Genomic DNA, 27,657 nt, shown 5'->3' on the forward strand with positions numbered 1-27,657 from the left:
TGGCCCGGTCATGGAGGAGGTGTCCCGTATGTTGAGTAGCTCTTTCCGATCACAGGATTCCATTGCACCACCTAGTTTTAGTTCACTAACTGGCTTGAATGCACCTGCCCGTCCAGTGGACCCGGCAATGGGGTCTGCGATGCGCGAGATAATCAATTCGGCTGTAGGTTTGGCTCGTGCAGAGTTCGAGAGGGAACAGGCGGAGAGTATCCGTAGGCTTATACCCACCATAGTAGAGGCCACCCGTCGCTCCTTAGGAGTTGGAGGCATTTCCGCAAGGGGAAATATACCAGTGGAGGCACCCTTTCCGGCTGCTCCACCGGTCCAGGGGCCTCCTATCATACCGCCGGTTTCACGAGCTCAGACCGCACCCCATCCACTTAACACGGCTCGACCGATATTGGGTTTTTCACAGCCACCGCCCTCGATTTCTGTACCTAGGATTAGCAGTTATATTCCCCCACCGAGCCTTGACCCACGGTCACAGGCTTCCGCGCATAGGGAGGTCAATCGGATGGCGAATGAGGGTGCAGCTTTTATGAATCCCCCGATACAGCAACAGTTTCCCGGCCATGTTGAATATCCTGCTGCTCAGGGTTCCTCCGGTTTGGAACAGGGCCCGGCAGGGCACAATTTTGCGCATCATATGCCACCTGGGCAGAATGTGGAGTTTCCACCGCCAAATCATTCGCAGTGTGGCAGCGCAAGGCGCTCGACGACTCAAAACCCAGAGAATGCCGCCAGAATTACTTTGGCTAAATGGGGTGTCAAATTCGACGGCACTACCAAGACAATGAATGTCCACGAGTTCATTTTCCGGGTAGGCGAACTCAAGCGAGATTATGAGTGCCCAGATGAGGATTTCATTACAAAGTTCCATCAACTTTTGGAAAGTCCGGCCTTGGATTGGTATTGGGGGCACCGGAAGTTTGTCCAATTTCGAGACTGGAACGAACTACAAACGGCACTTCTCAATCAATACCAACGTTTCGAGAATGAGTTCCAAGTGCAAACTCAAATGCTGAACCGCCGCCAATTACCTCACGAGTCCTTTGAGGACTTCTATAACGCTGTTATGCAACTAAGGACGCAACAGAAGGCACCCTATTCCGAAAACGAAATGGTGGAAATTATGCGGGGGAACTTGAAGTCGTCGTTGGCCCAGATGATTTTTTCAGCACGAATCTCGAACCTGGGTGAATTTTACCGAGAGGTGAAAAGGGCGGAAAACTTGATAGCAAGTCATAGACAGCAGTATAGTCGTCCCGGCCCGCCACAAAGAGTACATGAACTGGCCTGGGAAGAAGCTTTGCCACCAGAGATCTTAGAGGTTGATGCGATACAGGACAGAACTAAGATAAAGTGCTGGAACTGCGAGGCCGAAGGTCATAGTTGGGTAGACTGTGCCGCCCCACGCAAATATTTTTGCTATAGATGCGGACACGCTGGTGTTACCGTAGCGAATTGCCCTAAGTGCCAGGGAAACCGACCGAGGGGCTCACCTCATACTGGGGGGGTGAGGTCCACACCGGTCTAGACCCAGTCCACAATTCAGCCGATACCGCATGCAAACACATCACCATTTTACAGAACACGGATCGGCCCAAGGCAATAGCGGTACCGCAGCGCGAACTGAAACCACTACATGTGCGGATCAAGGAGTACAAGGAGGCTAGAACAAGGATTTTTGGCACGGTGTCGAATAAAATACGAAAGGCGAGAGAGAGATATAAAGCCCGTAAGAGACTCCGACAACACATAGCCGCCGCAACCTTATATGAGGGAGAGGACACAAGATTCTACACCAAGATTTCGATAAACGGACAGCCGATTGAAGGTCTGCTAGATAGTGGTGCCACGGTGTCGTGTCTGGGCAAGGGTTGTGAAGATTTTGTGGACAAAGCGGGGTTGGAGGTTTCACCTTTTGTCTCCGTCATCCAAACAGCCGATGGCACACCCCATCGCATTAAAGGTAGAGTCAGCGCCGCTATCAATTTTAACAAGAGAGAGTGTGCAGTGACATTTTATTTGGTTCCTTCCCTTAGGCGTGAGCTTTTTCTTGGAGTGGACTTCATGAGGTCTTTTAATCTTTTCGCTGGGGTCGACAGTCTTTCAACCAACGATATTGGCCTCTGTGGCGACGCTGATGATAGGACTGATGATGAAATCAAGCTACACTCCTTAACAGACCAGCAGCGGAAACGCTTGAATGTGGTGATGGAGATGTTCCCTTGCTACACCAAGAAGGGACTTGGTAAAACCTCGATTGAAGTCCATACAATTGACACTCGCGATGCTTGCCCGGTGAAAGATAGGCATTATCCCGTATCCCCGGCAGTGCAAAGACTCATGTATGCGGAATTGGATAGGATGCTTAGCCTGGGAGTGATTGAGGAGAGCGAGAGCCCATGGAGTCACCCGGTGACGCTAGTCCGCAAGGGCGAAAAGAACCGGTTGTGCCTGGACGCTCGGAAGCTCAATGCTCTTACGGTTAAGGACGCCTATCCCCTTCCGCATATAGAGGGTTTGCTCAGTCGGTTGGGGGACACCTATTTTATTTCAAGTGTCGACCTAAAAGATGCGTTTTGGCAGATCCCCTTGGATCATGCAAGTAGAGAGAAAACGGCATTCACGGTGCCTGGTAGACCACTTTACCATTTTAAGGTGATGCCTTTTGGGCTGTGTAATGCAGCTCAAAGGCTTTGTCGTCTAATGGATAGGGTGATACCAGCCGCGCTTCGGGATAGAGTTTTCGTCTACTTGGATGATCTATTGGTGGTATCTCCAGACTTCGACACACACATGGGGTTGCTAGAGCGAGTGGCCAATTGTTTATCAAATGCAGGCCTCACAATTAACGTAGCTAAATCGAAGTTCTGCTTCAAAGAGCTACGTTACTTGGGGTATATCGTTGGTGGAGGAAAATTGAAACCAGACCCTGAAAGGATATCGACCATAATGAAGTTCTGTTATCCAAGGACCGCTAAACAGGTTAGAAGCTTTATGGGTACGACGGGTTGGTATAGGCGCTTTATCGCCGATTACGCCACCATTGCTGCACCGATTTTTAACACCCTCAAGAAAGGGAAGCAGTTTAATTTTCCTGAAGATGCCAAGGAGGCGTTCAACAAACTGAAGGAGGCACTGGTGACAAGCCCAGTCCTGACGCACCCGGATTTCACAAGGCACTTCTATGTTCAGTGCGATGCCTCGGACTTGGGCATAGGCGCTGTTCTATTTCAGAGAGACGACTCAGGAGGAGAACATCCAATAGCGTATTTCTCCCACAAGCTAACCTCCGCTCAGAGAAACTACTCAGTGACTGAGAGGGAATGCTTGGCCGTGGTGATGGCCATTAAGAGATTCCGGCCATACATTGAGTTGCTGCCTTTTTCGGTCATTACGGACCATAGCAGTCTCAAGTGGCTGATGTCTCATCGGGATCTGAGTGGTAGGTTAGCCAGGTGGAGCTTGCATCTGCAGTCGTTCTCTTTCGAAATAGAGCACCGCCCAGGTAGCCAGAACATAGTCCCGGATACACTGTCCCGATACAGCATGGAGGAGGTCGCCATGGACGTTAGCAGTTTCGTGGACCTGGAATCCTCTGCATTCTCGACCGAGAGTTATATGGATCTTGTGGCCAAGGTGAAGGATACTTCCGCTCAGCTGCCCGATTTGAGGGTAGTGGATGGGTTGGTCTATAAAAGGACCCAGCACGATGATGGAATTCCCCTGAATGAGGACTTCGCCTGGAAGTTGTGGGTTCCAATGGAGCTTACACGAGACATCATCCGAAAGGCTCACTGTCCCCCTCAAGTTTCCCATGGTGGTTTCCACAAGACGCTGAGAAGGGTAAAGGAGTACTTCTACTGGCCGAATTTGAATACTCAGGTTAGACAGTTTGTCCAGGAGTGCCAGACCTGCAAGGAGACGAAACCATCAAATACTACCCTTAGGCCACCCATGGGGAAAGAGTGTGTGACAGAGAGACCCTTTCAGAGGATCTATGTCGACTTTTTGGGGCCTTACCCCAGGTCGAAATCGGGCAATACATTCATCTTTATTGTGCTAGACCACCTGTCCAAATATGTGCTTCTGAAAGCGATGCCCAAGGCGAGTACCCGGAACGTGGTGAGATTCCTAATATCGGAGGTTTTTCACAAATTTGGTACACCGGAGACTTTGGTGTCCGATAATGGCAAGCAGTTTGTCAGCAAGGAGTTTGCAGAGCTTGTGAGGAATTTTGGCATCAACCACGTGAGAACCGCGGCTCATTCACCCCAGGCGAATGCGTCCGAAAGGGTGAACCAGTCCATTTTGACGGCCATTCGCTCCTATTTGCAGGAAGACCAATCGGACTGGGACAAACACTTATCAGAGGTGGAGTGTTCGCTCCGTTCCTCTGTGCACTCATCCATAGGCGTAACCCCGTACTACGCACTCTTTGGCACGAATATGATAAATCACGGGAGTATGTATACGATCGCTAGGAAACTTGAGCTGCTGAACGACCCCGAATTGAACTTCCTGATGAAGTCCGAGAAACTGGATCTGATAAGAGGCAGAATCAGGGAATGCCTGCACAAAGCTTACCAGCGTGGCGAGAAGGCGTATAATCTACGGTGTAGAGTAGTTAACTATATTCCTGGTCAAGAAGTCTACCGTCGGAGCTTTAGACAAAGCGATTTTAAGAAGGGGTACAATGCTAAGCTGGATAATAAGTTTGTACGGTGCCGCGTAGTGAAGCCGATTGGTAATTCCCTTTATGAAATAGAGGATTTACAAGGGAAATCCTTGGGTGTCTATCACGCCAAGGATTTGAAGCAATAGTTAAGGCCATAGTTGCTGGTTAGCTGTAAGTTTATGTTTATTGCAATGAATTGCCCTGTTCTATTTTTATTCTTTTTTTTTATTTTATATACGTTTTTTTTTTTTGAATTGATTTCTTCTTTTTGCGATTTTAGTTATAAGGTTGTAGTAAGAAGTTGAGTTTTTTTACTCGATTGTACGGGTCGGCAAAGTATCCCATAGCTAGAGTAGCGAGTGCTTTGGAAATCTGATTTAGGCATTAATTAGGGTTAAGATTTACTGAAGAATGAAATGAATTATGATGATCATAGGTTATAGTTTAATTTAAGGAAATGTCTTTAGATTTAGAATGGGAATGGATTAGCTTTTATACTGTTTAGTTTTTCTTTCCGATTACAGTTTTGTCTTTTTCCAATTTATTAGACACAAGACACAGGCTGAAAAAAAAATTTTTTTTTTTTTTTTTTCAAACAATTCTTTTTTTTCACTTCTGTTTTATCTACGGAAATGCGAATTTAGGCGTTCTTTTCTTTCCACGTCAGTTTATTTTTCTTTTGTCTTCCCGACACCAGGTTCCGTGTGGTTTCTTCCAAACACGAGTCCTGGGTCGGTTTTGTTTTAGACACCAGCCGACAGTTTATTGCTAGTTGGCTATGACCTATTTTTTTTTTTTGGTTTTTCTGGGGATACCAGCACAATGTGGAGTTAGATATGGCTTTCCACAGAAACCTTTTTTTTTTTTCTTTTAGTTCGGAGGGGTGTCAAATAGTTGTTACTGTTTGAATTTTGGGTGTGCCAAATGGTACTTATTTTTCTCATTTCGCGAATTTTCCGTTTCTTCTGGAGCAGAAATAAAGCACGTTATTTTAGGTGACCCGGAGTTAAGGGCAGTGCTAAACCTTATTTTTTTTTTTTTTGCTGGTTACCTTGTTAATATAACAGATTTTAAGGCAAGGAAACACGCCGATTTCATTCAGTAGGATATTCCCTCATGGCTTACAGTGGGGTTTTGAGAAAATTGTTTTTATCATTGGTATTTGTATAGTTTTTCAAGAAAAGGAAGTTACCGCGAGGAATATGGGTTTTCCCCGGTGAAAACCGAGGTGAGTACCAGCCATTATGCGAAAGCGCCTATTACTGCCCTAGGAGAAATCGTCTAGGGAAATTTCACTAAGGACACTTAGGCTTTGTTCACATGAAGACAGTCCAATGGAATTGATTCCTTTCTTTTGTGCCAGGATTTCATTGGCGTACAAATACCAAATTTCTGTTTTATGTCGACGCCGTCCGGAAGATAGTTCACACAACGATGGCTTCGTATTTTATTTAGCCAGTTTTCATCAATTTTAGATGGTAACGTCAGATTACAGTAATGATTCGTGTTGACCGATTTATACGACCGAACATTTTCTTTTTGCACGAGATGGCGCTATTTCTGAGAGCGCCTTGGACTTGGGAGTTCCCTTAGTTACCCGGGGCAGATGACGTTGTGGTAGGAGCAAAGTGTTCAATGGAAGTAGAGGAAGATAGTTGACTCACCTGGTTCCTGGCCGGTCCGGGGGGCTGGGGAGTGTAATCCCTTTTGATTCCGCGGTGAAACCTGATGAAAACGTGAAAAGGTGTTAGTTTGGAATGGTTTTCATGATATGCGTAGGCTTACCTTCCTTTTCTTTATTTGGTCCAAATCGTCTGCCCTTTCCTTTTGGTCCCATTGGTGGTTTGTGACACAGCTTGGGGTGTAATGCAATTTCCGCAGAAGGTGTACGTCGTTTGGTTGGCTGTAAAAAAGGGGCTAAGAAGCTATACTTACCCGACACTTACCTGGAGAACTCTGCGGTTGGAGGATGCTGGACGAAGACTACCAATCTTTCGCACCGCCCTCTATGAGAGGATGGCTTGGGGTCGGCCACTGTGAAGTGTTCGAGGGGTATTATTTGACAATCGGCTCACCCTCACACTGCGTCCCGGCATTGCGCGGCCTGCTACGGGACACCGCACGCGAGCCCTCCGTCCTTCTATCTCTATGGCATTAAGAACATGGTATAACATGTTACCGCGCGGACGCGTGGAGAGGAGGCGTAATGGATGCGTCCATTACTCACCATGTCAATTATTGCCCTTCTAATACTTACAGAGCCGTTGCACCTCACCGGGTCTCAGAAGGCTCGCGAAGACTGGTTGGTCAGCTTCGTCATTTTGGTTGTGGGCAATTCCTTCTGTAGTGGTTTCCGGACCTGTAAGAGGCAGAGAGGAAATGACGCGTTAGAATTTGTTTTAGTTTTGTTTTTATATGATTTGGGGTTGTTATCGTTTTGTTTTTTCCCAATCTGGATACTTGATTTGGTTTTTGCTTTTTTCGGTTTGATTTTACACAAAACAATGTTAGTGGTTTTCCTTTTTATCGTTTCATTTTTGCCTTTATTTTCTTTTTTATCTTAAAACTTTCACCAGAAGGTTCATTGAACTTGGTCACAACACTCACGAAAAGAGAAATTTTTCGTTTATAAATTTGCTTTACAGGTGACATTCTTCTTCTCTTTAGCACCTTTGTTTTTACTTTTTCTTTTACTTGGAGTTTCAATTCAGACGTTCCCCTTCATACTCCATTGCACATATCTGCACTAGTGTTGTTGGTACCCTCCACCCCCCCCATTCATCAGTTAAATGGGTCACACGCATCGGCGGATAGTACCGTTGGCCCACACTATTATACTATCATATTTACACACTATGCACGCACTAGCACCAGCACCATTGATATGTTGGTGGGTGCATTTTTGTTTTTTTGTATAGGGGTTTATAGGTGTATTGGACTGACGCCAATTTTTTTTTATTTTTGGGGACCACGCGACTTTTCGGGTACTGTACCTCTTTGGTTATTTGGGAACACTATGTACATATATTTTATTTTTTCTATTTTTTTTGGAGTTTTAACTATTTTTCTGGTCATTCACTTAATAGCCTGGTTGTGTCGGGCCAGGTGACCTTAGCCACTGGTGGCTACTGGGGACACTTTTGGTTTGAACGCATTATTATTTCTTTTATGTCATTCGGTGGGGTTGTTTTTTTAATTGCGAATATTTTTCGTACTATTATTTTACGGCTGATTTCATTAATTTTTCTAGATTTTTTTTCACACACACACACACACACACACCACTAGGGTTTCAATGGTTTAGCTTTCGATATTTTTATTTCGTTTTAAATTCACAATTTATTTATCTGGTATTTTGCACAGAGTTTTTTGTTGAACTTTAGTTTAGTCACAGTTTTGTTCTTTCTTTTTTTGTATAAATACTTACCTTTTTATTTCCATTGAGCGAGTTTCGTCCGTCCCGGTTAAAATTCCAAATTTTTTTTCATTACCTCTTCTTCGTTTTATCAAGTGCTACACATTTCATTCACCAAGAAGTGAGGCCCATAGGCCCTACCCTAGTTGCGAACGCGTATGTCAGAGTGCTTAGTAGAGGTTCACACGGCGCGATAGGGCATAAATAGGGTAGGCACACTAGCGGATGTTAAAATTTTGGATATGAAGATTATAATTTCATGAGATTTACTTAATGTGGCAGATCATAACGCTCCCCTGAACATGTTTTCCAATAAGTCGGATGTCGTAGGTGCTAACGTATGTGAGATAAAATGGCCTAGGGAGACTGAGCAGATTGGTCGATTAGTTCCCCCAAATTGGACGAAAGGTTCCACTAGTTGTGCGATAGATTGGTTTGCTGGAGTAGGGATGTCAGTTCAGACATGCTTTTAGGGATGTACATGCACGAGCAACCGGATTTTCCTAGGAATACACAGAGAGAAATCGCACTTTTTCCCTCCCATCCTTTGATAGCGATATCGGCAGGATGGTTGGGTTTGTGGTGTGCGGCTTTCCGGCTGTGTTCATCCCCCTTTACACCATATGTATCGCTATTGTGAATGATTTCGAGCATACTTGAACAACCCTGGGAATCAGGTGTTCAGTGATTGAAACGGGTGGAAGAGGAGGAAAGCCGTCAAGGAAGGACTGGTCGAAAGCCTGCCATGACGGGAAATTTGCGAAAGATGGCCGACTTCCTGGCCGGTTTGCCTTCTCTTGGACCTTGGAATTGGAGTTGGCTGGATGCAGAAAAATCGTGGTACGAAAAAAAAGTATAATTTGTTTTTTTTTTTGCGAAGAACTGTGCGCCCGGTGACACGAAGCGCTGCCACCGACTCGAATATAAAAAGACCCCGATAACCAAAGAAAACCAAAAGTGATAGAAGATGCCTGAAAATGGATTTTTTTTATTCTTTTTAAATTCATGAAGGAAAATCGAACTTACGAACTACATATTAAATAATCTGAAAATAAAGAAAAAATTACATCCTAAAAAAAAAAAATATATAAGAAATTATAAAAATAATCTAAAACTACAAGCTTAACTTACCTAAAGGCTACATACTAAACTTACCTAAGAACTAAGTTAACAAAACCACAAGCAAAAAAAAATACTTAAAATCTACAAGCTAGATAAAAAAAAAAAAAAAAAACAAACAAACAGTGAATTGAATACATCTTAAAGTTACGAAGATATCTAAGAATTGAGCATACCTAAAAGAAAAATTACAATCTAAATAAGACTAAAATCTTACAAGCTACATAACGCTACATCTTAAAAATAAAGTTAAAAAAAAAAAAAAAACAACGGATACACCATCATCAACCGCATCCAGCCACCATCGCCTCTCCAATCAACGTGGGAGCTCCAGATGCTTGTAGCCTCCTCCGGGTTGCAGGGGTAAATGCCGGACTTCGGACTAAGACGGACGACCTATAAAGACAAACATTTTTATTACAGTTTACACGTACACATATAAATATATTTGGGCCAAATAATATTTAAATATACATTGTTCTTACCTGGGGGAGACAAGAAGGGCTATTTGTCCCAACTCAGTTGCAGTGGGTTCCGTTTTAGAAGGAGCCGTAGGCGCTAGGATCAGAGCTCTAATCCGGGTAGGTCCTCAAAACGTTGAATAGGGAGTTTTTGCCCACCGGGCAAATATCATCTTGTCCAACCAGAAAAGAAAGGAGTAATTAAAAAAAGAAAATAGAAAAAGGTATGATATGTTTATATTGACAACACGGACGGACAGAACAAACAACGGACGGATACTAATACGCGGACGGATATTAGCGGCAGCCCGGCCGAAGCGGGTGGAAATCCTTACTTCAGCGGAGGAAGATGACTAGACGATGCCAGATCAAAGGCGAAATGGGGACCCCATGGTCGAAACTTTGATTATTGTTATGATATGTATTTTCTGTTGATGCCAATAAAGGCAGTTTTATAATGTTTTTACAAGGCAACAGTATGTGTTCAGCCTAAGGCTGTTTTTGAAAGGTGGTGTGGGAAGGAATGAGTGAAAGGTAAGTGAAGGTAAATCAGCGAAGTTGGGATGCCCAGGATACGTATGAGGGGCATCAAGGTATGGGAACCCAGGGGTTCCTTGTGGGAGGGCTAATGCTTGGCGAAACAGCTGCCAAGCAAGCTTCGCGGTGAGTGTTTGCGTTTGACATCCCCAGTAAGTTCGTGATTCTGTTTCCGGTTTGTGTTTCCTTTTCCTTACATGTTTCGGGCTCGCTCTTTTTTTGTTTGAATCCTTCTGTCTTAAAGTCCGGTATGATTTATGTTTTTGTTTCGTGACAGCGTATGACCCGTGTTGTTGGCAAGAACCTACCCCCCATCCGGCGAGCGATAGCCGCGCTGAAAGCCAGCATACCGGCAAAGCCGACACCGGGCAAATATCAGCTCAGAGTATGAACCGTGCACGTAACATACTTCACGAAGAATTTGTTAGTTTTGATAACTTGCATTTTAATTTCTTAACTACCTTTTTTGGTCATTACAAGCTTTGTTATAAATGTCAAAATTGAGAGTATCAGTAAAGTTGTGATCTTCAAATAAAGCAGTTCCGAATTTTGTACGAATGTTAGAATGAAATATTTTAGGTTTTTTTCCTTTCCCTTTCCTATTTGTCCATCCACAAGCTGGTTGATTTTAGTTTTTTTGTCCCTCCTTTTTGGCAATAGATGTTGGCAAAGAACCGCGCCCTATCCACTGAGCCACAGCCGGAGCTCAACTGCCAGCAGCCAGCGCCCGCCAGCATCAATTGCCACTCCAGAGAAAAGGTGGAGCGACCTCCTATGGGGGCACGTGACAACTTAGACAATTTGTAGCCATAAAAAATCAGTTTTTGCTCACTTTTTAATGTTATGTCATACAAAAATAACATACTAGTGTGATAGCAAAAATTATGTAAATTGGCAATTTTGACACAATGAAATAAAAATGATTAATAAAAAGTGATATGTCATAAGACAAGAACATGTAGTGTGATAGAGCCTTTAAAGTTTAAAGCAGAATGAAAAATGCAGCTTTGCAAGTAATTATCAAAAGAAGAAACTTCCAAAAATAAAACAAATTTTAACTTCGACTATCTGAAGACCAAAAGCCCGATGGAAAGATCAAGTTGTGGGAGACACCTCGAAACTTGGTGTCAGAGATTTTAGAATGAGCGCAGAAGATCGAGGCGCTTGGAACGCTATTCTACGTTCGGCTTGTGGAAGAAATATTCTGTCATAGCCAATTAAAGTAAGTAAAGCATAAGTAATGCTAACAGCTGAGGACAATTTTTTTATTATTGTTTTGATTTTGTAGTAAATCTTAATGTCAAAGGCGTGATAACACAGCTGTGATTTTTTCTAAAGTCTAAAAAAGATGTTCTATTGATCCAATATTCCACACATAAGCAACAAAACAGTGTTATTTCTAAAACCTTTGACATTTCAATTTACGGCATTTGTCACTCAAGATAGTTTCGTTGGTGATCGTTTTTTGTTGTTGTATCATGCTTTTCCGCGTAGCTTTTGTGGAACTTATGTGCAGAGTTGCATTTTTGCAACACGAAGCTCAAAGCCAAAGCTCAACGCGCTCTGCTGTTTTGGCCTTAAAGCCTTGTACTGTTTTCAACTTTCCACTCAAAAAATTGTCAGAACACATTATAAAAAATGGTGACGAAGAAAATGCGAACACATTTCGTAGAAGTAGTACAGAGATCTACATGCAAAATAGTAGCGACATGGCGCTGCGCCAATGCGAATTTCGCTTTAATAAATTGCCAATCAAGACAAATTTAGCGGCATGGCGAAGCAATAAAAGGAGGTCTCATTTGTACAACAACCACAAATCATATGGAGCAATCAGCCATCTTGTCATCAAACTGATCGTAGTTTTGCCAAAAATGCAAAGAAATTTGTGTGCGTTTGTGTACATGTGCCCCTGTTCCTTAGTGGAATGTTCATGGGCAAAATTTGCAAATTTGCATTTGCGTGTATACATAGCGTACATGAGCAGAGAATATGCCAGAAAAAAGATAACAACAAAGAGAATGCAAACAGAAATCTGTCATCTTAATACCGTCGAACCTGGCAAGCTGTTAACGGCTGTTCGCGTGAGACCACATTTTTAAATCCGCCTTGATTTAGCGGGTAGGAGCAGTTGATCAAAACAAAGTAAGTAAAGTAAAGTTTTATTTTCTTCTTCTTTTCGATCACATATGAAAAAAGTCTTACAACGAATGGTTATCATGAACCAATATAGAACTATTGTTGTCTTATTCTAACGCCTTGAAATTATAGGTAATGCTACTTGCAAACAATATGATTAAGATAATGTGTTAAATAAACTAACTGAGATTGGTTCAAAACAAAGAATTGAGTGCACTATCTGTCAATATGAGTGATTAGTGCAAGTCTGAATTTGAGTATCCCTCCAAACATTTGGAAGTGACTTTCTCACTCCCTCCCAGAATAGTCACTTTTTAGGTCCTTTTGTATGATAGTTTGTAGAGATTTCAAGATTTACAACAACAAAATACATTACTGTCAGAATTCTATCATTCATGTTTCGCTAATTAGTTTCTCATAATCAACTGCTATTGCTACAAATTTAAAAATAGATTTTTTGTTGTTGTTTTGGACGCTAACTCAAAATACCCCAAACAAGAGAATGTATGTTAACTTAGCCTTCTGTAATGAAGAAAGGCCGGTAGCACAGAGGGATAGCATACGCCTCACAATCGTAAGGTTGGCTGTTCAAATCCCAGTCAGGGAAAATCATTGCAAAGAAAATCTTCGATTATTAATCTTGATTTGAAAAAGAAGTAAATTAGAAAGAGAAATAAAAATTAGCCTCACTCTAAAAGGTAAAAAAAACATTTGGCAAATAAAAATTTATTTTTATAAATGACGTTGATAATCGAATTTTACACTTTTTTTAGTCCCTATTTAGTCACTCATGGGTATATATCGCCAAGTGGAACGTTTTCTCCCGTACCGAGACACTAATTAGAGTAAAAAATGATATCGCCTGAGATTGTTTTCAACTTCCTTGAGTGCAGATTTAGTGACTCGCACGATAGAAAATGTTTGGAGGGATGATACTAGTTCGTGCCATTTTTCGTTGTGTGTGTGTTATGGTTCGTAACTCGCGTTCTTTTGCAATAAAAATTTCTTTAAAAGCGCGTTTCAGGACACAAAACATATGATTTGAGTATTTGTAATGTTCAATTTGCAGTCCGTAAATTAGAAAAATTATTTTAATAAAATAATATTAAACAGCATTACTGCTAGTTTCCATTGAAATTAACTTTGGAAATGACATAAATAAGCTGATTTTTGGAAATGATTACGCAGCAACTCAACCAAAAGAACCCATGTGGGCGCATTAGATTGCTTAAGTACGCATGAGTTCTGCTCGTGGTATTTAACTACAGCTTAGGTGTCAATTAAAGGATGGTGCCAAGATAAATTCATTTACAGTTTATGTAGCGCAATCAGCTGACAAACCATCATTTTATTTGTACAACAACATCTTGAAATCGCCATCTTGGGGGTCAGCGTCATTTCAGGTTGAGAAGGTTTTTAATCATCAAATTTGTTAAAACAACACAAACTTGTGAATTCATCAAATTTTTAACAATATATATACGTACCAAACATTTATTTATAATTATTATATTTATTTATTTATAACCTAAAGGTTGGTACTATGTTCTTTTTTGTGTAAAAATTTCAGAAAATCGTTCTTTTGATGGTTTGACAAGGTTACCATATTTGATTTTTTTGGGTTTCTTTAGCTAACATGTTGCCATTTACACATAAAAATTAATATGGCATCAAACTATTTATCAGCTGCTTATGTGCATGTGACCACACAAATGTCAGTGTTTGGGTCGTACTGAAATTCATGTATGTGTTGTAATTTCAACCAAACCCACCCCTTTGTAATTAATAAATAATGAAACACAAACCCATTTAAAAAGAGACAAATTCAGCTTTTATTTGTAAAAGTAAATAGATTTTGTAGTATTTTCACTGTTATAAATTAAATAAGCGCAACTTTTCAAAAGCCTTTGTCAGCATCTTCCACTTTTATCTAAATATTGTTGTTGTAATTGCAGACCAAAAGCACAACACATTCTTTCAAAACTTAATATTGATGGAGTTGCTTGTTGTGAAAGAAATATTTATTTTTCTTTCGAGTATATTCATATTTGAAATATACTTTCTTATTTATGCCTCCACAAACACTTTATTTTTTTCACACAGAGTAAATACATGTGAGCAACACCACTAACACTTACAAAGACTTAGTTACAATTAGAAGTTTTGCGATCGCGTTTATTTTGGGAAAGAAAATTACTTCTTGCATAGCTACTGTGGTTATGCTCTCAAAGGTCGTTCCGAAATGTAAATTTTCCCTGGATGAAAAAACAAGTTATGACGAAACGAACACATTCCGGAAAAATTTTCAGGTTGTTTTTTATATGGAGTTTCAATGGGAAAACCGAATATATTGGGTTGCCCAAAAAGTAATTGCGGATTTTTCATATAGTAGGCGTTGACAAATTTTTTCACAGCTTGTGACTCTGTAATTGCATTCTTTCTTCTGTCAGTTATCAGCTGTTACTTTTAGCTTGCTTTAGAAAAAAGTGTAAAAAAAGTATATTTGATTAAAGTTCATTCTAAGTTTTATTAAAAATGCATTTACTTTCTTTTAAAAAATCCGCAATTACTTTTTGGGTAACCCAATAGTACCGTCCTTAAGTGAGTAATAAGTAAAAGTTACGTGCAATACCATTTTTGGGCGTTTACTGCCTTCATGTACAACGGTTTGGTTCCTTTGTCCCTTTACTCATCACTATTCAAATTTGCCATCTCTATGCAAACGACCATATGTTTTTTGGGTTTTGGTTGGTTGTTCGTATTAAATATTATTGAAATAAAGTTTTAATCGATTGCAAATATGACTTTAAAGGACAAGTTACGTTTATACAGTATCGAATACATTAAATATGGATTTACTTGTGTTGTAAAAATGAATGAAAATTTGCTCCAATGAGTAATTTGCCACAAAATTTTGTCTAACAATGCAATGAGACCAATAGGATTGAAAATAAATTTGTCATCGCTGCATCAAGAATACGGGGGCAAGCCTCTTGCTTTCTGTGATGCAAAGTTGTCGACATTGAGAAAGATGAGGATGGATTCTAACCTGGAATCCATCTGTGTTTAACCTGGAAACTGAAAGGGCATTGGAAGCATCCTATGAAAATACATTGATTATAGCAAGGAAAAAAAAACCTCATACGATTGCGAATTGGTTATAAAACCCAAAATAATAGCAGCTGCAAGTAAAATGCTGGATAACAATGAAGTGAAACAACTTTCAAAAATGCCAATTTCGAATAATACAGTATAAAGGCGTTTTGACGAAATGGCTAATGATGTCAAGTCGCAATTAATCCAACACATCAACAACTCGCAATTAATTACTCCGCAATGTGATGAAATAACATATGTATCTTGCTCCTGTCAGTTGTTGTTTTGCTGCAGACATATCAAAGAGCGTTCAATATGTGAGGACCTACTATTTTCAAAATCTTCAAAGATATTTTGAAAGCTCTTTCGTATTTCTTGGATACCAACAATATACTTTGGGGAAAGATTGCCGGCATATGTACTGATGGGGCTCCTTCGATGACGGGTTGCAGAACTGGATTTGTTCATTTTGCCAAGAAACGAAAACTTCGTATTCACTCATTGCGTTATCCATGTAGTGTATTGTAGATTTAAATGCTGACCATAAAATTTTTTCTAAATTTAAATTTTATATTTATTTATATTTATTTTTAAATATAAGTAAATATACTCGAAAGAAAAATAGATATTTCTTTCACAGATTTGTGAACGAATGTGTTTGGTCTGAAATTACAATAACAATATTTGGATAAAAGTGGATAATGCTGACAAAGGCATTTGGAGAGTTGCGCTTATTTAACTTATAGCCGTGAAAAAACTACAAAATCCAATTATTTTTACGATAAAAGCTGAATTTTTCTCTTTTTAAATTGTTTTGTGCTTCATTATTTATTAATTAAGAAGGGGTGGGTTTTGGTGGAAATTACAACAACATACATATATTTCAGTACGACCCAAACACTCATTTTTCCACAAAAAAAAAAACGTAGTACCAGCCTTAAGGGATAACTCTGAAGGACTCGAATGAACGAGCGCGATGAGGTTTGCTTTTGAGCATAGTGTTATAAAAATGCAACTCTGTAACAACCCCATAAGCCACAAACTTGATTGAAAATAATATGCCAATTTTTGTGTATGATAAGCGGATCCGGTGCTGTGGTATTTGCTGCGGAGGTTAATTTCCGCTGACGGTTCACATTTAAATATTTCTACCGTTAAAACTGCTTGGACTCGATTTGTTTAAATTTGATTTTCCTATATCGGTTTCTGAGAGAGATTAGTTAGTGTTTTCCTCCCTGGGGCCCACCCCTTCTGATTTAATGCGGCTGCTGAATCCTAGATCCAAATATGGATTCTATGTTGAGCAAGGAATATGTAGCGACAAAACTCAATTCCAGTTTCGTATAATTTCTCAGCAAAAGGTAAAGTTCAAGAAAGCAGTCTAGGTTGAATGTATATGCAAAAGATTTATTTGAGAGTTAGATGCTCATCGGTGGGAGTTTAGTATAAAAAAGAGACAGAGGAAAATATTATTTTTACAAGAAATTTAGTTTTGTTCCTTTTGTTGAATTCCACTTAAAATAGTACTTTATAGTTGTACTCACTTCCAGACTTCCAGCTCACTTTCAGACAATGGTATTGATTGTACTTACCTCTAACAATTTTTTCTACCACTATATGCATCAGCCAAAGAAGTGACTGATTGATTGATTTTGGCACTTACTTACTTGTCGGTTAGGGACGATACCAAGATAAATGTTTTTCTGTGGTGTTTACTTCCCCAATGCAAGTAATTCTTAAAGTTACTGCCTCGCTACTCTTTCTTTTATAATTCGAAAAACAATATTTTCCGTTTCATTTTTGGAAAAACCCCAGAAGGTGTTTTGTTCCCAAAGAGTGCTGATGGACCCAAACATAAACCTCAAATTTGTGCTCCATGAGTTTTACATATGTGAACCATGTTGAATCGAAATCGACGGTGCGCCCCATACAGCTCGCTTTTCGCAAAATTTTAGATATAACGATTGAATATTTCAAATTAAATTTTTAATTAATGCAATTAAAAAATTAGTTAGATATTTCGAAAATTTCAATCACTTTTTTAATTGGATCAATAAAAAAATTAATTGAAAATTTTAAAAAATTCAATCACTTTTTAATCGGATCAATTAAAAATTTAAAAAAAAAAATCAATTTTTAATCGGATCTATAAAAAAATTAATTGGAAATTTCAATCAATTTTTTAATTGAATGTGAAATTTTTTTATTGAAAATTTTTTCAATCACCTTTTTCAAAAACTGGGATTGATATTATCATTTTCGTAATTAAAGCTGTTTCAATTAAAATTAATTTGATCAATTAATTTTGTGATTGAAACCGATTTTTATTTTTTTTCTGTGTAGTACATGGCGCTGAGGTTGCATATAGGCCGCACACCACAATGTATTGGAATTTGTAGGCTTCACCATGGCTAAAATCGACACAAATCAACCATTCGCAACGTATTAGAGAAAATGGAGGCAAACCATAATACAGAGGAGACATTTTGAGAATTAGGTCCATAATTTTGATTTGATATTTGTATTCTACTCTTTCATAAATACCTTTCATCGAGTTAAAATATCGATCCGATTGGTCTTCTTATCCGTTTGGGGGGTTTTTGGAAGGCGGTGGCCCTTCTGAGACTTGGGTGCAAAATTTGATATCATATACGTATTCTACACTCAAATATTTTTAATTTAGCTCTCATGGCCCGATTGTCCTATACGTCCGTGTGGCGGCCTTCTTGGGACCGGCATATGTTCTTAATACCTTTTATTTGTCTCGATCGATACTCTCTTTAGTTTGGGTTAAGTGGGAGACTCCGTTCCCTTCCGACAAAGAATGGCTTTTATACTTACCACATAATACGATTTTTCCTCATACATATATTTTATATAATATAGGTACCACAAAATGTGTTTGCATACAGTTTAAAATTGTTAAAAATTACAACAGTAGTATCATACATGCAAAAAAGGGATAAGTTCCGCCAGTACCCACCACCATGGATGATCAATCCCATGGCAGCCGCTTGTACGCACCGGATTGACCCGATGCAATCTTCATCGGCAAGGGCTGCCGCCTCAGTGTACGTGTTCGTCTTTTTTCGTCATGGGAGAGGCACATCCCGGAGTGCCTTCTCCGTATGCTTCTGGTCCGTGCCAGGATTGAAAAGAACCCCGGACCCAGGTTCTGTTCCGTTTGCCAGAACCGCCTTCATCATCGGTCAGTGTCGGTGAGGTGTAACCGGTGCTTGGAGTGGGTACATTTCCGTTCTTGCTCTGGCCTAACTTCGCTATGGGAGTATAGTCATACTGGCTATGTCGCTAGCTGCTGTGCGAACATAGCCAGCAGTGGGTCACAAGCGTCGCCGTCGTCCTCGTCGTCGGACTATTATACACCATTCCGTGCAGTATACACCTATCTCGCCTGCGCTTGACGCTAGTGACCCATACATGGAATGTATGGGGGTAGCAGTCAGGTCTGGTACTGCCGAGATAGAGATATACAACGTGTATATACCGCCGGTTGGTAGCTGTGTCCCGATTAATGGCCAGGCCTACAACCCCGACATAAGTGGGTTGCTATCTGGCCATGGTCGTCTGGTTCTGGGGGATTTTAATGCACATCACTCGTCATGGCATTCTCCCCTAGGTAACGACCAGCGTGGCAGAGCAGATAGATAGCTCCACGTTTTGCACGGTGAATGAGGATGCCCCCACTAGGATTACGAGGAGGTGCAGCAGCTCGCCAGACATCTCAATTGCATCCCCTGATCTCCTGAGTGACGTATCCTGGCAAGCCGTCATCTCTTTGGGGTCAGACCACCTCCCCATAATCCTCACCATCGACCGACCACCCGACTTCATAACCTCTGAGCGCCGGACGTTCATCAATTACAAGAAGGCCAATTGGACTGGCTTCAGAGAGTATACCAATCGCCGCTTCAATGAACTGCCACCCCCCTCTGATGTGCTTGTGGCCGAGAGGAAATTCCGAGACATCATCAACGCAGCAGCCGCTCGCTTTATACCAGCCGGTCGAATACCGCAAGTGCGACCCAATTTCCCGGCGCAAGTATTGGTACTCGCAGATGAGCGTGATGGGATTCGTGCTATGGACCCCGCTAACCCCAGAATCAGCGAGCTGAATCTGGAAATAAACAGGGTAGTCAACGAACATAAGCGGAATTTGTGGCTGGAACACTTGGAGCAATGTAACTTAGGCACCGGTGCAGGCAAACTGTGGGCCACTGTTAAGTCTCTCTCGAACCCCGGTAGACGGGACGACAGGACCTCAGTCACTTTTGGCGAGATAACCGTGACTGATCCGAAGAGATGCGCCAGGTTGTTCAACCGTCAATTTATTGTGCATCCCGAGAGAGACAGGGCAAGGAGGAGAGCCATTCGCCGTATTCGTGGTCTCCGAGCCGATGAACAGCCATCACAATTTACCGTGGGAAGTTACGAATGTCATCCGTGGTGCCAAATCTTCCAAGGCGTTGGGATCCGACGGAATCTCTACATTGATGCTGAAGAATCTGGATTCACCTGGAGTTGAGTACCTTACTACTGTCCTTAACCTGTCATTGAACACTCTTATAGTTCCCGATGTCTGCAAAATGGGCAGAGTGATCCCGCTACTGAAGCCTGGTAAAGACCCGAGTTTGGGGGAGTCGTACATACCGATCTCCCTTCTCTCACCAGTGGCATTGAGGCATTACTCCTCCCGAGCCTCGTAGAAGAATTTCCATTCGCCGAGCATCAACACGGATTTCGGAGACTGTACAGCACAACAACAGCTTTGCATGCCATCACCACACACATTTGCCGTGGCTTCAATCAACCCAGGCCATGTGATAGGACGGTCCTCGTGGCACTGGACCTATTGAAGGCATTAGACACGGTCAGCCATGCCAAATTATTTGAGGACATCGCCAACACGTCCCTCCAGTCAGGCCTGAAACGTTGGGTCGCGAATTATCTGTGTGGCCGCCAGTCATTTGTGGAATTTAGGGATAAGAAGTCAAAACACCGTAGAGTGAAACAGGGAGTTCCCCAAGGTGGGTGAGATATCACATCTCCGGCTCTGTTTAATCTCTACCTATCCTCCATCCCACCTCCTCCAGACGACATAGAGATCGTATATGCGGACGATTGTACGATCATGGCATCAGGCCCCCCACCCATTGATGACATCTGTGATAGGTTGAACGTCTACCTCAACGAGCTTGCCTCATATTTCGCTGCAAGAAATCTGAAGATATCCGCCACCAAATCTTCAGCCACACTGTTCACTACAAATACGCGTGAGGTGAATACTGAGCTGACTGTGATGGTCGATGGAGAAATGATTCCGACCATCAAGTGTCCCAAAATACTTGGCGTCACATTTGACAGCTCCTACACTTTCTCCCCACATGCCACAGCAATCTGCAATAAAGTAAAAAGTAGAAACAAGGTCCTCAAGTCACTCGCTGGCAGCACTTGGGGTGCAGACAAAGAAACCTTGTTGACCACGTACAAAGCAATTGGCCGGTCTGTGGTAAGTAATGCAGCGTCAGTGTGGTCACGTCAACTTTGTGACACGCAGTGGAATAATATTCAGATCTGTCAGAATGCCGCCCTCCGAACTGCGACGGGCTGTCTCCTCAGTTCTCATGTGGACCACCTCCATCAGGAGACAAAGATCCTACCAGTGCGAAGACATAACTACATGCTGTCTAAACAATACCTTTTGGGCTGTTATCGCAGAAATCATCCAAATCATCATCTTGTGGATAGATACCCACCGCCCAGAAGCCTTAAGGTAGATCTACACGATCTAGAGCGTGAGGTCCAGCGCTACAAGAGAGAACCTCTAGATTAAGCGGCATATCAAGCGGGTCTGAACAACATTCATGCAGACGCGTTAATTGGCTACCGGGTGAATGTAGTCCTTGGAGAACGACCGCCACCCATTGCACCCGAAGAAATCGACCTCCCCCGGCAAACCAGAGTGGTTCTGGCTCAATTACGTTCCGGCAGATGCAGCCGCCTCAATTCCCACAGAGCTAGGGTTGATGCCGACGTGCAAGATGTATGTCCCGATTGTAACCAGGGACCGCACGATACACGTCACCTGTTTAACTGTCCGGCCAGACCCACTCGACTCAGACCCAGATCCCTGTGGACGCACCCCATCTTAGTCGCGGTGTTCCTGGGTTTTGACACTCAACAGAATCAAGCAGACGAAAGATAGTACACAATAAACTGTTACAACAACAACAACAACAACAACCATGGATGATAATACTAAAAATTTGCAAGAATTAGAAAATATGGTCTGATCCATTGAGGTGGCTGTGATATTTGTTGTTGGGTTTTGTAAGAGGGTAAAAGTGGAATTCACTTACCAAATCGGAAAAAGTTAAAAATTAGGGCCTGAAGAAATTAAAACCAAGAATCGGCTTGTATGGGGTATATAACTATTGATGGACAAAGGAAAAATAAAAATCATTTGCCAAATTAACATTTAGGTAAGTAAAGGATGGGATAAAGGTTTAAATTCAAAATAATTATTAATTCAAATTATTGTACTGTGTGTTTATAATAAAGGAAAATAGAAAAATAGAGTGGCAGAGCTCGGTAGAGATGCTTCTCTACCAAAACAAGACTCCCTATCATCCATCATCAAAAAAAAAAAACAAATGATACTTGGATTGTCAAGACGATCAAGAAAAATATATACACTTCATTATGACGTAGATCAACTTATTGAGCTATTACAAGCGGAATGACGAGATTAGAACACCGCCTATTCAATGGTAATGAGTATCAAAACGACCTGTTTTAAAAATAAGCAAAAGATGCGCATAAGCGTTAACTTACATTACGTTACATAGCGTAGGCGTTTTTTGTTTCAGTCGTTATTGCTATGGCCTTGTTGTACAGTAATTCTAAGTGTTTCTTATATTCGAACGGTAGTTTTTCAAATAGGGTAGCTATATATCGGTTCACCTGCCAGTCTAATAGTTCGGCGTCAAATTGCTTACTTTCCAACTGCATCTGTAGATCCGAGTAGAAATCACAGAATAAGACATGTTCTTGTCCTTCGCCTGACTTCCTTGTACTGCAGTATTGATAACGTTTTAAAAGATCCGCCTTTGATTTGTGGTCGTTTGCTGTATAACGCGACGCCAAAGGTACCTAAATAATAATAAATTAATGGTTAAAATCCATAAAAACTCTTCTATGCTCTTAACCCATTACAGCATAAGTCTCCCTTGCAGAGTCTACTAACAAATTTTATTATTTATTTATTTTTTTTTTTTTTTGATTTAAATTGTGACCAATAAACGATTTTAAAAAATATTTTTTATATAAAAGCGTAAATTTAATTTTTAGAGATCATCCTTTATAAAGGACGATAAGCCGTGAGAGCGCCCAATACATATAGAGGTCAATCTGCTTCATTTTCATTGTAATTCGAACGCGCATATTGTTAATACTGCCTTCACCAGCTGTAGAAACTAAAATATTCGTGTTGTTAACGTACCATTAATTTTAAGTTGTTTTCCTTGCTTTCATTTGCCTGCTACTATTTTTTCCAATTTTCCATTTTTTTTAGTAAACAAGAACTTTAAAGTTGAAACTTGATCAGCAATATTCATAATGAACACGTAGCGTAAGAAATAAAAACGTAAAAAAAAAACAGACACTATGCACTAATGGGTTGAGGTTATGTTTAGTTTGAGTTTAAAAAATACATAAATAAATAACATCCATGCAGTTGTTTACCTGTTTTTGAATAATTTTTGTTTGATATTGTGTTATTTCCTGCCTAAGCTTATTGACTTCTTTAATCTCTTTCAGCATATATTTGACTAGACTAAAGAGTCTGGTTATGTCAGCATCTAACGGTTCAAAACATTCTATAAACTGTTTTATCCTTTGCGAGTTATTGTGCATTATGGCATCAAGTTTTTCTGCAGTATTAAAATATTCTCTCGCACCATTAAAATCGTGTTTTAATGCTAGAAGTGTGGCTAAGGCTATATAGTTTTCCGCATGATTGGGTCCATATTTTACGGCGTTTCTTAGTATAATTTCAGCGTCATCCCAAACTTCAGCCCGCACTAAAATTGTTCCCAGACTTAGCAGAGGAATGTCTTTATGTTCTTCAGGCGCTAAATGCACGGACAATCGAGCACAGTCCAAAGCATTTTTTGCATTACCAACCAATCTCCAATAATAGGAGCCTAACATATGAAATTTCCAAGATGTGGGGTTGTTTAAAAGTCCCTTTATTGCTACACTGTATATAATTTCAGTGACACTTTCGGCATCTTTTAGTCCCAATTCAAGTTTCAATAAATTCTCTTCCTTCTCAATATTCATCGTATCGACAAACTCCTTGCTAAAGCACTGCAAATTCCCATAAGTATCCCTCTGTGAATCCAAATTTGCATAAATTGTACATATTGGTTCGCCATCCTTGGCGTCTTTTTCAAGTTTTTCGGGAAACTCAAGACGCTTCATTGAGGCTCCCGTAGTCCGGAGATAGTCACTCAACCCAGTCATTTTGATATAAACGCGGGCACATTTAGAACGCTCAAGAATGTTTTGTAAAAGTTGCGCAGTTATTAATAGGTGGTCATCCAATTTACTTCGCTTACGCTGCATTTTCCTAAAAGCTTCTTCTGCGCTATCATTGTTACGAATCTGCTCTAAAAAAGTGGGAAGGTCACAAGGATCTCTCAGATGGAACGGTGAATCTAAACGCCTCTTAATAAAACTCTCTCCCAGCTTAAGAGCATAGTGATTTGAAGCCAAAATCTTATAAAAACTTGGAAAAAGTAAAACCAAAATAAACCTAGAATTAAGCATTGCTTTTATATGTTTGTATGATACTATGTATAAAATTATATATAACACCCTATTATTTATATTTATTAAATATGCTGATAAGAACCAAGTAGTAAAATGATCACGTATGGGCTGCCCACATCTGAAGATATATCGTTCAGTTAAGCCGGTTGATTTTGTTCATGATTGAATTAACAAGGTTGGCTCATTTGCCCAACAACAACCTAATCAACTATACAACACTGTTCTGATGGTGGCGCAAATTCCCATAAAGCTAAAATTTCTGTACACTTCCTAATTGACATTCCAGTTTTTCGCCCATGTTCTTACTTTCGACCATTTTCATTTCCGCATCGTTTTTGAAATCCGCACATTTTGTTTTCCCATGTTCTGTGATTCGAGGGGAAGTCCACTTTCGATGCAAAATCAAAAAACAGCTGATTTTGCTGTGTTTAGTGAAATTTGTAAACAAAACAAGAAGCAAACATACGTTTATTTGTTTTAAGCCGGCATACAAATTTGTTAGTTTATCAAATAATTTTTGTAAAATATGCCTGCAGGCATGTTTTTGGCTTTGTTAGCTTCTAGAAAAGAAGCATTTTATTTGGAACGTGTTAAACGTCGTAAGTTAAGGGATGCTTTTGATCCTACCGATATCCCAGATAGTTGGTGAGTTCTTGTCCACTTTAACATGTGTCATCTAAATAATACATATCATCCCATAGCTTCATTGCTCTGTATAGACTAAACAGGGAAGCATTTTCAGATGTTTTGAGAGAAGTTGGTCCATATATAAAAAAAGGAAGCATTCCAGTTAAGCTTCAATTGGCGGCTACCCTAAGACATCTTGCAGTGGGCAGTTTTCAGGGAGTCATTGCAAACGACTTGAACATCGGTATTGCACGTACAACAATGTGCAAACTATTGTGGCAAGTTATAAAAGTGCTTGAAGACAAATTATGTCCAAAATGGATAAATCTCGAAATGTCCGAAAATGAAATGCAATCGTCAAAGATGCACTTTTACGAAAAGTTCGGATTGCCTGGGGTGATAGGTTGCGTTGATGGCACACACATTAGGATAATTAAACCACCCTTGGATGCATCTCTCTACTACAACAGGAAGGGATATTTTAGCATTAATGCAATGATTGTGAGTACTACACAATTTGAGTTGATATCAAAAAACCTATTTTTCATTTAAGATTTGTGACTACCAAATGAGAATTCGTGCTATAGAGGCTGGTAGGCCAGGATCTTCTCATGATTCATTTATTTGGAATTTAAGTGAAGCCAAAATTTTCTTCACATCCCAAAGAAGGAATGGAATGCGAAACAGTTGGCTTCTAGGGGATAGTGGTTACCCACTTGAATCATTTCTCATGACTCCATTCAAAGATCCTCAACCTGGAACTCACCAGCACCGTTTTAATATTGCGCATACCTCAGCTAGGAATATAGTTGAAAGAACTATCGGCAATCTCAAGAGCAGATTTAGATGCTTACAAAACAGTGCGATTCAATATGTTCCGCAGAAGGTAGTTAAACTTGTCAACGTTTGTTGCGCATTGCACAACATTTGCAAGCACTACAATTTACGATATGAAGATATTCTTGTTGATAACGAACCCCCAGACCAAGAAGATGATATATATTCTGAGGAGAACGATGACTTGCCAAATAGCGCCGAAAGCCGAACAATTAGAGATAACATTGCATTATCACTCTCATAACTTTCACTAAAATAAATGCCAATATTTTTAAAACTTTTATTAAACAAAAAATAAGGAACTTTCAATTGCTTGTCCATTTTTTCCACTCTGGCCTAAGCTTACAAAATACTTAAAAATAATAAAAACAACAGAAAAAAAATGTAACTTTGAGATCGCATTTAGTTCAGGTACGCACTCGGTCCAAAGCAAGATTTAACTGCCAAGATTTTAGTCTTCACCAAGACCAAGCTTTAGCTTTTCTACCTCCAGAAATTTTATTTTGATCTCATTTTTGGTGACTAGACTTCGCTCTAATTGAATGTTGTGGCGTTTCATTTCGTGGAGCTCTTCTCTTTTAATAGATTCTATTGAAGTCAAAGTTTCACAAACTTTTTTTAAATCATTTGACACCGTTTCCTTGAGTTTCACCAATTCACTTAACACATTTCCGATTCTATCTAGATGTTGGTTTTCTTCTTCGACGATGGAATTAATGTCGGGAACAACACGCCTACGCTTTGAAGTTGAGGGAGTTGATGCTTCAAAAACTTCATCAATTTCTTCCATTTCTGATGGTATTTCTTGTTGACTAATAGTATTTATTTCCAAGTTTTCTTTATTCGCACCCGACATCAATTTTTGAGCCCCAAAATTATTAGCAGGTTTTATACCATCGACCACTTTGTGTAGGCCACAAATAACTGCTATCTCTTCTTCTATGCGTGTAAGCACATACTGGTTAAATTGGCCGCCTCCAGTAGTACGCGTTTCTATTTTATTGTGAGCCAACTTCTTCCTTATATTGCATTTTAAGTCAATCCAAGTCTGTAAAGTAAAAGAAATAAATAAACTCACTCTGGCATTAAAATTGCATTAACAAACCTTTTTCCAATTAGATACATCTTTAGTTGGAGGACCTGCCGCATTAAGTTGTCCGCTTAATTCCTTCCACAGATCTTCCACCACAACCTTGTCCCCTTTAACAAACCCTTTGGCAATGTCTTGATGATTTCTCATGAAATCCAGCAAAATGTTGTCTTGGTTGTTGTTTTTGTGTTTTCCCCTGCAAAAAAAAAAAAAAGTGATTAATTATTGCTTATAACATTTATAAATTGAATACTTACATGTTTCTTGGCGGCAATGTAATGAATTTTGTTTTGTTTTGTTTTATCATCCACCTGTGCTAATTACAAACCTAAAAATGTGCGCTCCGCTTGTCAAAAAATATTTTCTGCCAAATCATACATTCACACGACCAAATTTAGAGCTGAATCAAACATACCAATGGCAAACAAAACAACATTTTTTATTTAATAATTTGCAGTTAATAAAGAAAATTTTTTTTACTTTTGGAAGCATAAATTGGAAAAAAACATATGCAGTTTTTATTTTATAAAGCTTTCCTAAGGAGAAAAGTTCTTTTTAATGGAAAGAAAAGCGGAATAGATATCAATCCGCCAGGGTGTATGCAGTCGGAATGAAACCTCATTTTTTTTTGTGGAATCGTTTTGCAGAACAACACAAAATAGAAATCGAATCACATTCGACCAAAATCGAATTGTAGAACAGGGCCGTTTATTTGCATTATCATACACAGAGAGAATTTTCCTTCATAAATGTAATGATCGGGTTTTATTATGGCGAAACATTTAAAGCTCTCATTTGTACA

General features: G+C 40.2%; 4 protein-coding genes and 1 long non-coding RNA gene across 5 annotated transcripts; 3 read left to right on the forward strand and 2 right to left on the reverse strand.

Moving 5' to 3' along the window:
- The first annotated feature begins 10 nt into the window (after positions 1-10).
- LOC131996930 (uncharacterized) lies at positions 11-7,075 on the forward strand. The gene is made up of 3 exons (XM_059367129.1): positions 11-1,396; positions 1,591-4,257; positions 6,944-7,075. Exons 1-3 carry the CDS (start codon positions 11-13, stop codon positions 7,073-7,075), a joined length of 4,185 nt encoding a protein of 1,394 aa, XP_059223112.1.
- An 895-nt stretch (positions 7,076-7,970) lies between these two features.
- LOC131996744 (uncharacterized) lies at positions 7,971-10,153 on the forward strand. The gene is made up of 2 exons (XR_009397959.1): positions 7,971-8,939; positions 9,111-10,153. It is a non-coding gene; the product is annotated as an uncharacterized LOC131996744 (long non-coding RNA).
- Positions 10,154-22,126: 11,973 nt separating this feature from the next.
- On the reverse strand, positions 22,127-24,384 carry LOC106094325 (tetratricopeptide repeat protein 17). The gene is made up of 2 exons (XM_013261533.2): positions 23,210-24,384; positions 22,127-22,618 (listed from the first exon to the last, which is right to left on the reverse strand). Exons 1-2 carry the CDS (start codon positions 24,296-24,298, stop codon positions 22,307-22,309), a joined length of 1,401 nt encoding a protein of 466 aa, XP_013116987.1. The 5' UTR covers positions 24,299-24,384; the 3' UTR covers positions 22,127-22,306.
- A 443-nt stretch (positions 24,385-24,827) lies between these two features.
- Positions 24,828-26,074, forward strand: LOC131997211 (putative nuclease HARBI1). The gene is made up of 3 exons (XM_059367785.1): positions 24,828-24,946; positions 25,003-25,429; positions 25,482-26,074. The coding sequence occupies exons 1-3, from the start codon at positions 24,828-24,830 to the stop codon at positions 26,007-26,009; spliced, it is 1,074 nt and encodes a 357-aa protein (XP_059223768.1). The 3' UTR covers positions 26,010-26,074.
- LOC131997212 (uncharacterized) lies at positions 26,032-27,563 on the reverse strand. Its single transcript, XM_059367786.1, has 3 exons — positions 27,113-27,563; positions 26,871-27,051; positions 26,032-26,813 (listed from the first exon to the last, which is right to left on the reverse strand). Exons 1-3 carry the CDS (start codon positions 27,160-27,162, stop codon positions 26,217-26,219), a joined length of 828 nt encoding a protein of 275 aa, XP_059223769.1. The 5' UTR covers positions 27,163-27,563; the 3' UTR covers positions 26,032-26,216.
- Between the last annotated feature and the right edge of the window lie 94 nt (positions 27,564-27,657).

Source organism: Stomoxys calcitrans, chromosome 4, assembly GCF_963082655.1.
Source record: "Stomoxys calcitrans chromosome 4, idStoCalc2.1, whole genome shotgun sequence".
In the NCBI taxonomy this organism is placed as follows: Eukaryota; Metazoa; Arthropoda; class Insecta; order Diptera; family Muscidae; genus Stomoxys; species Stomoxys calcitrans.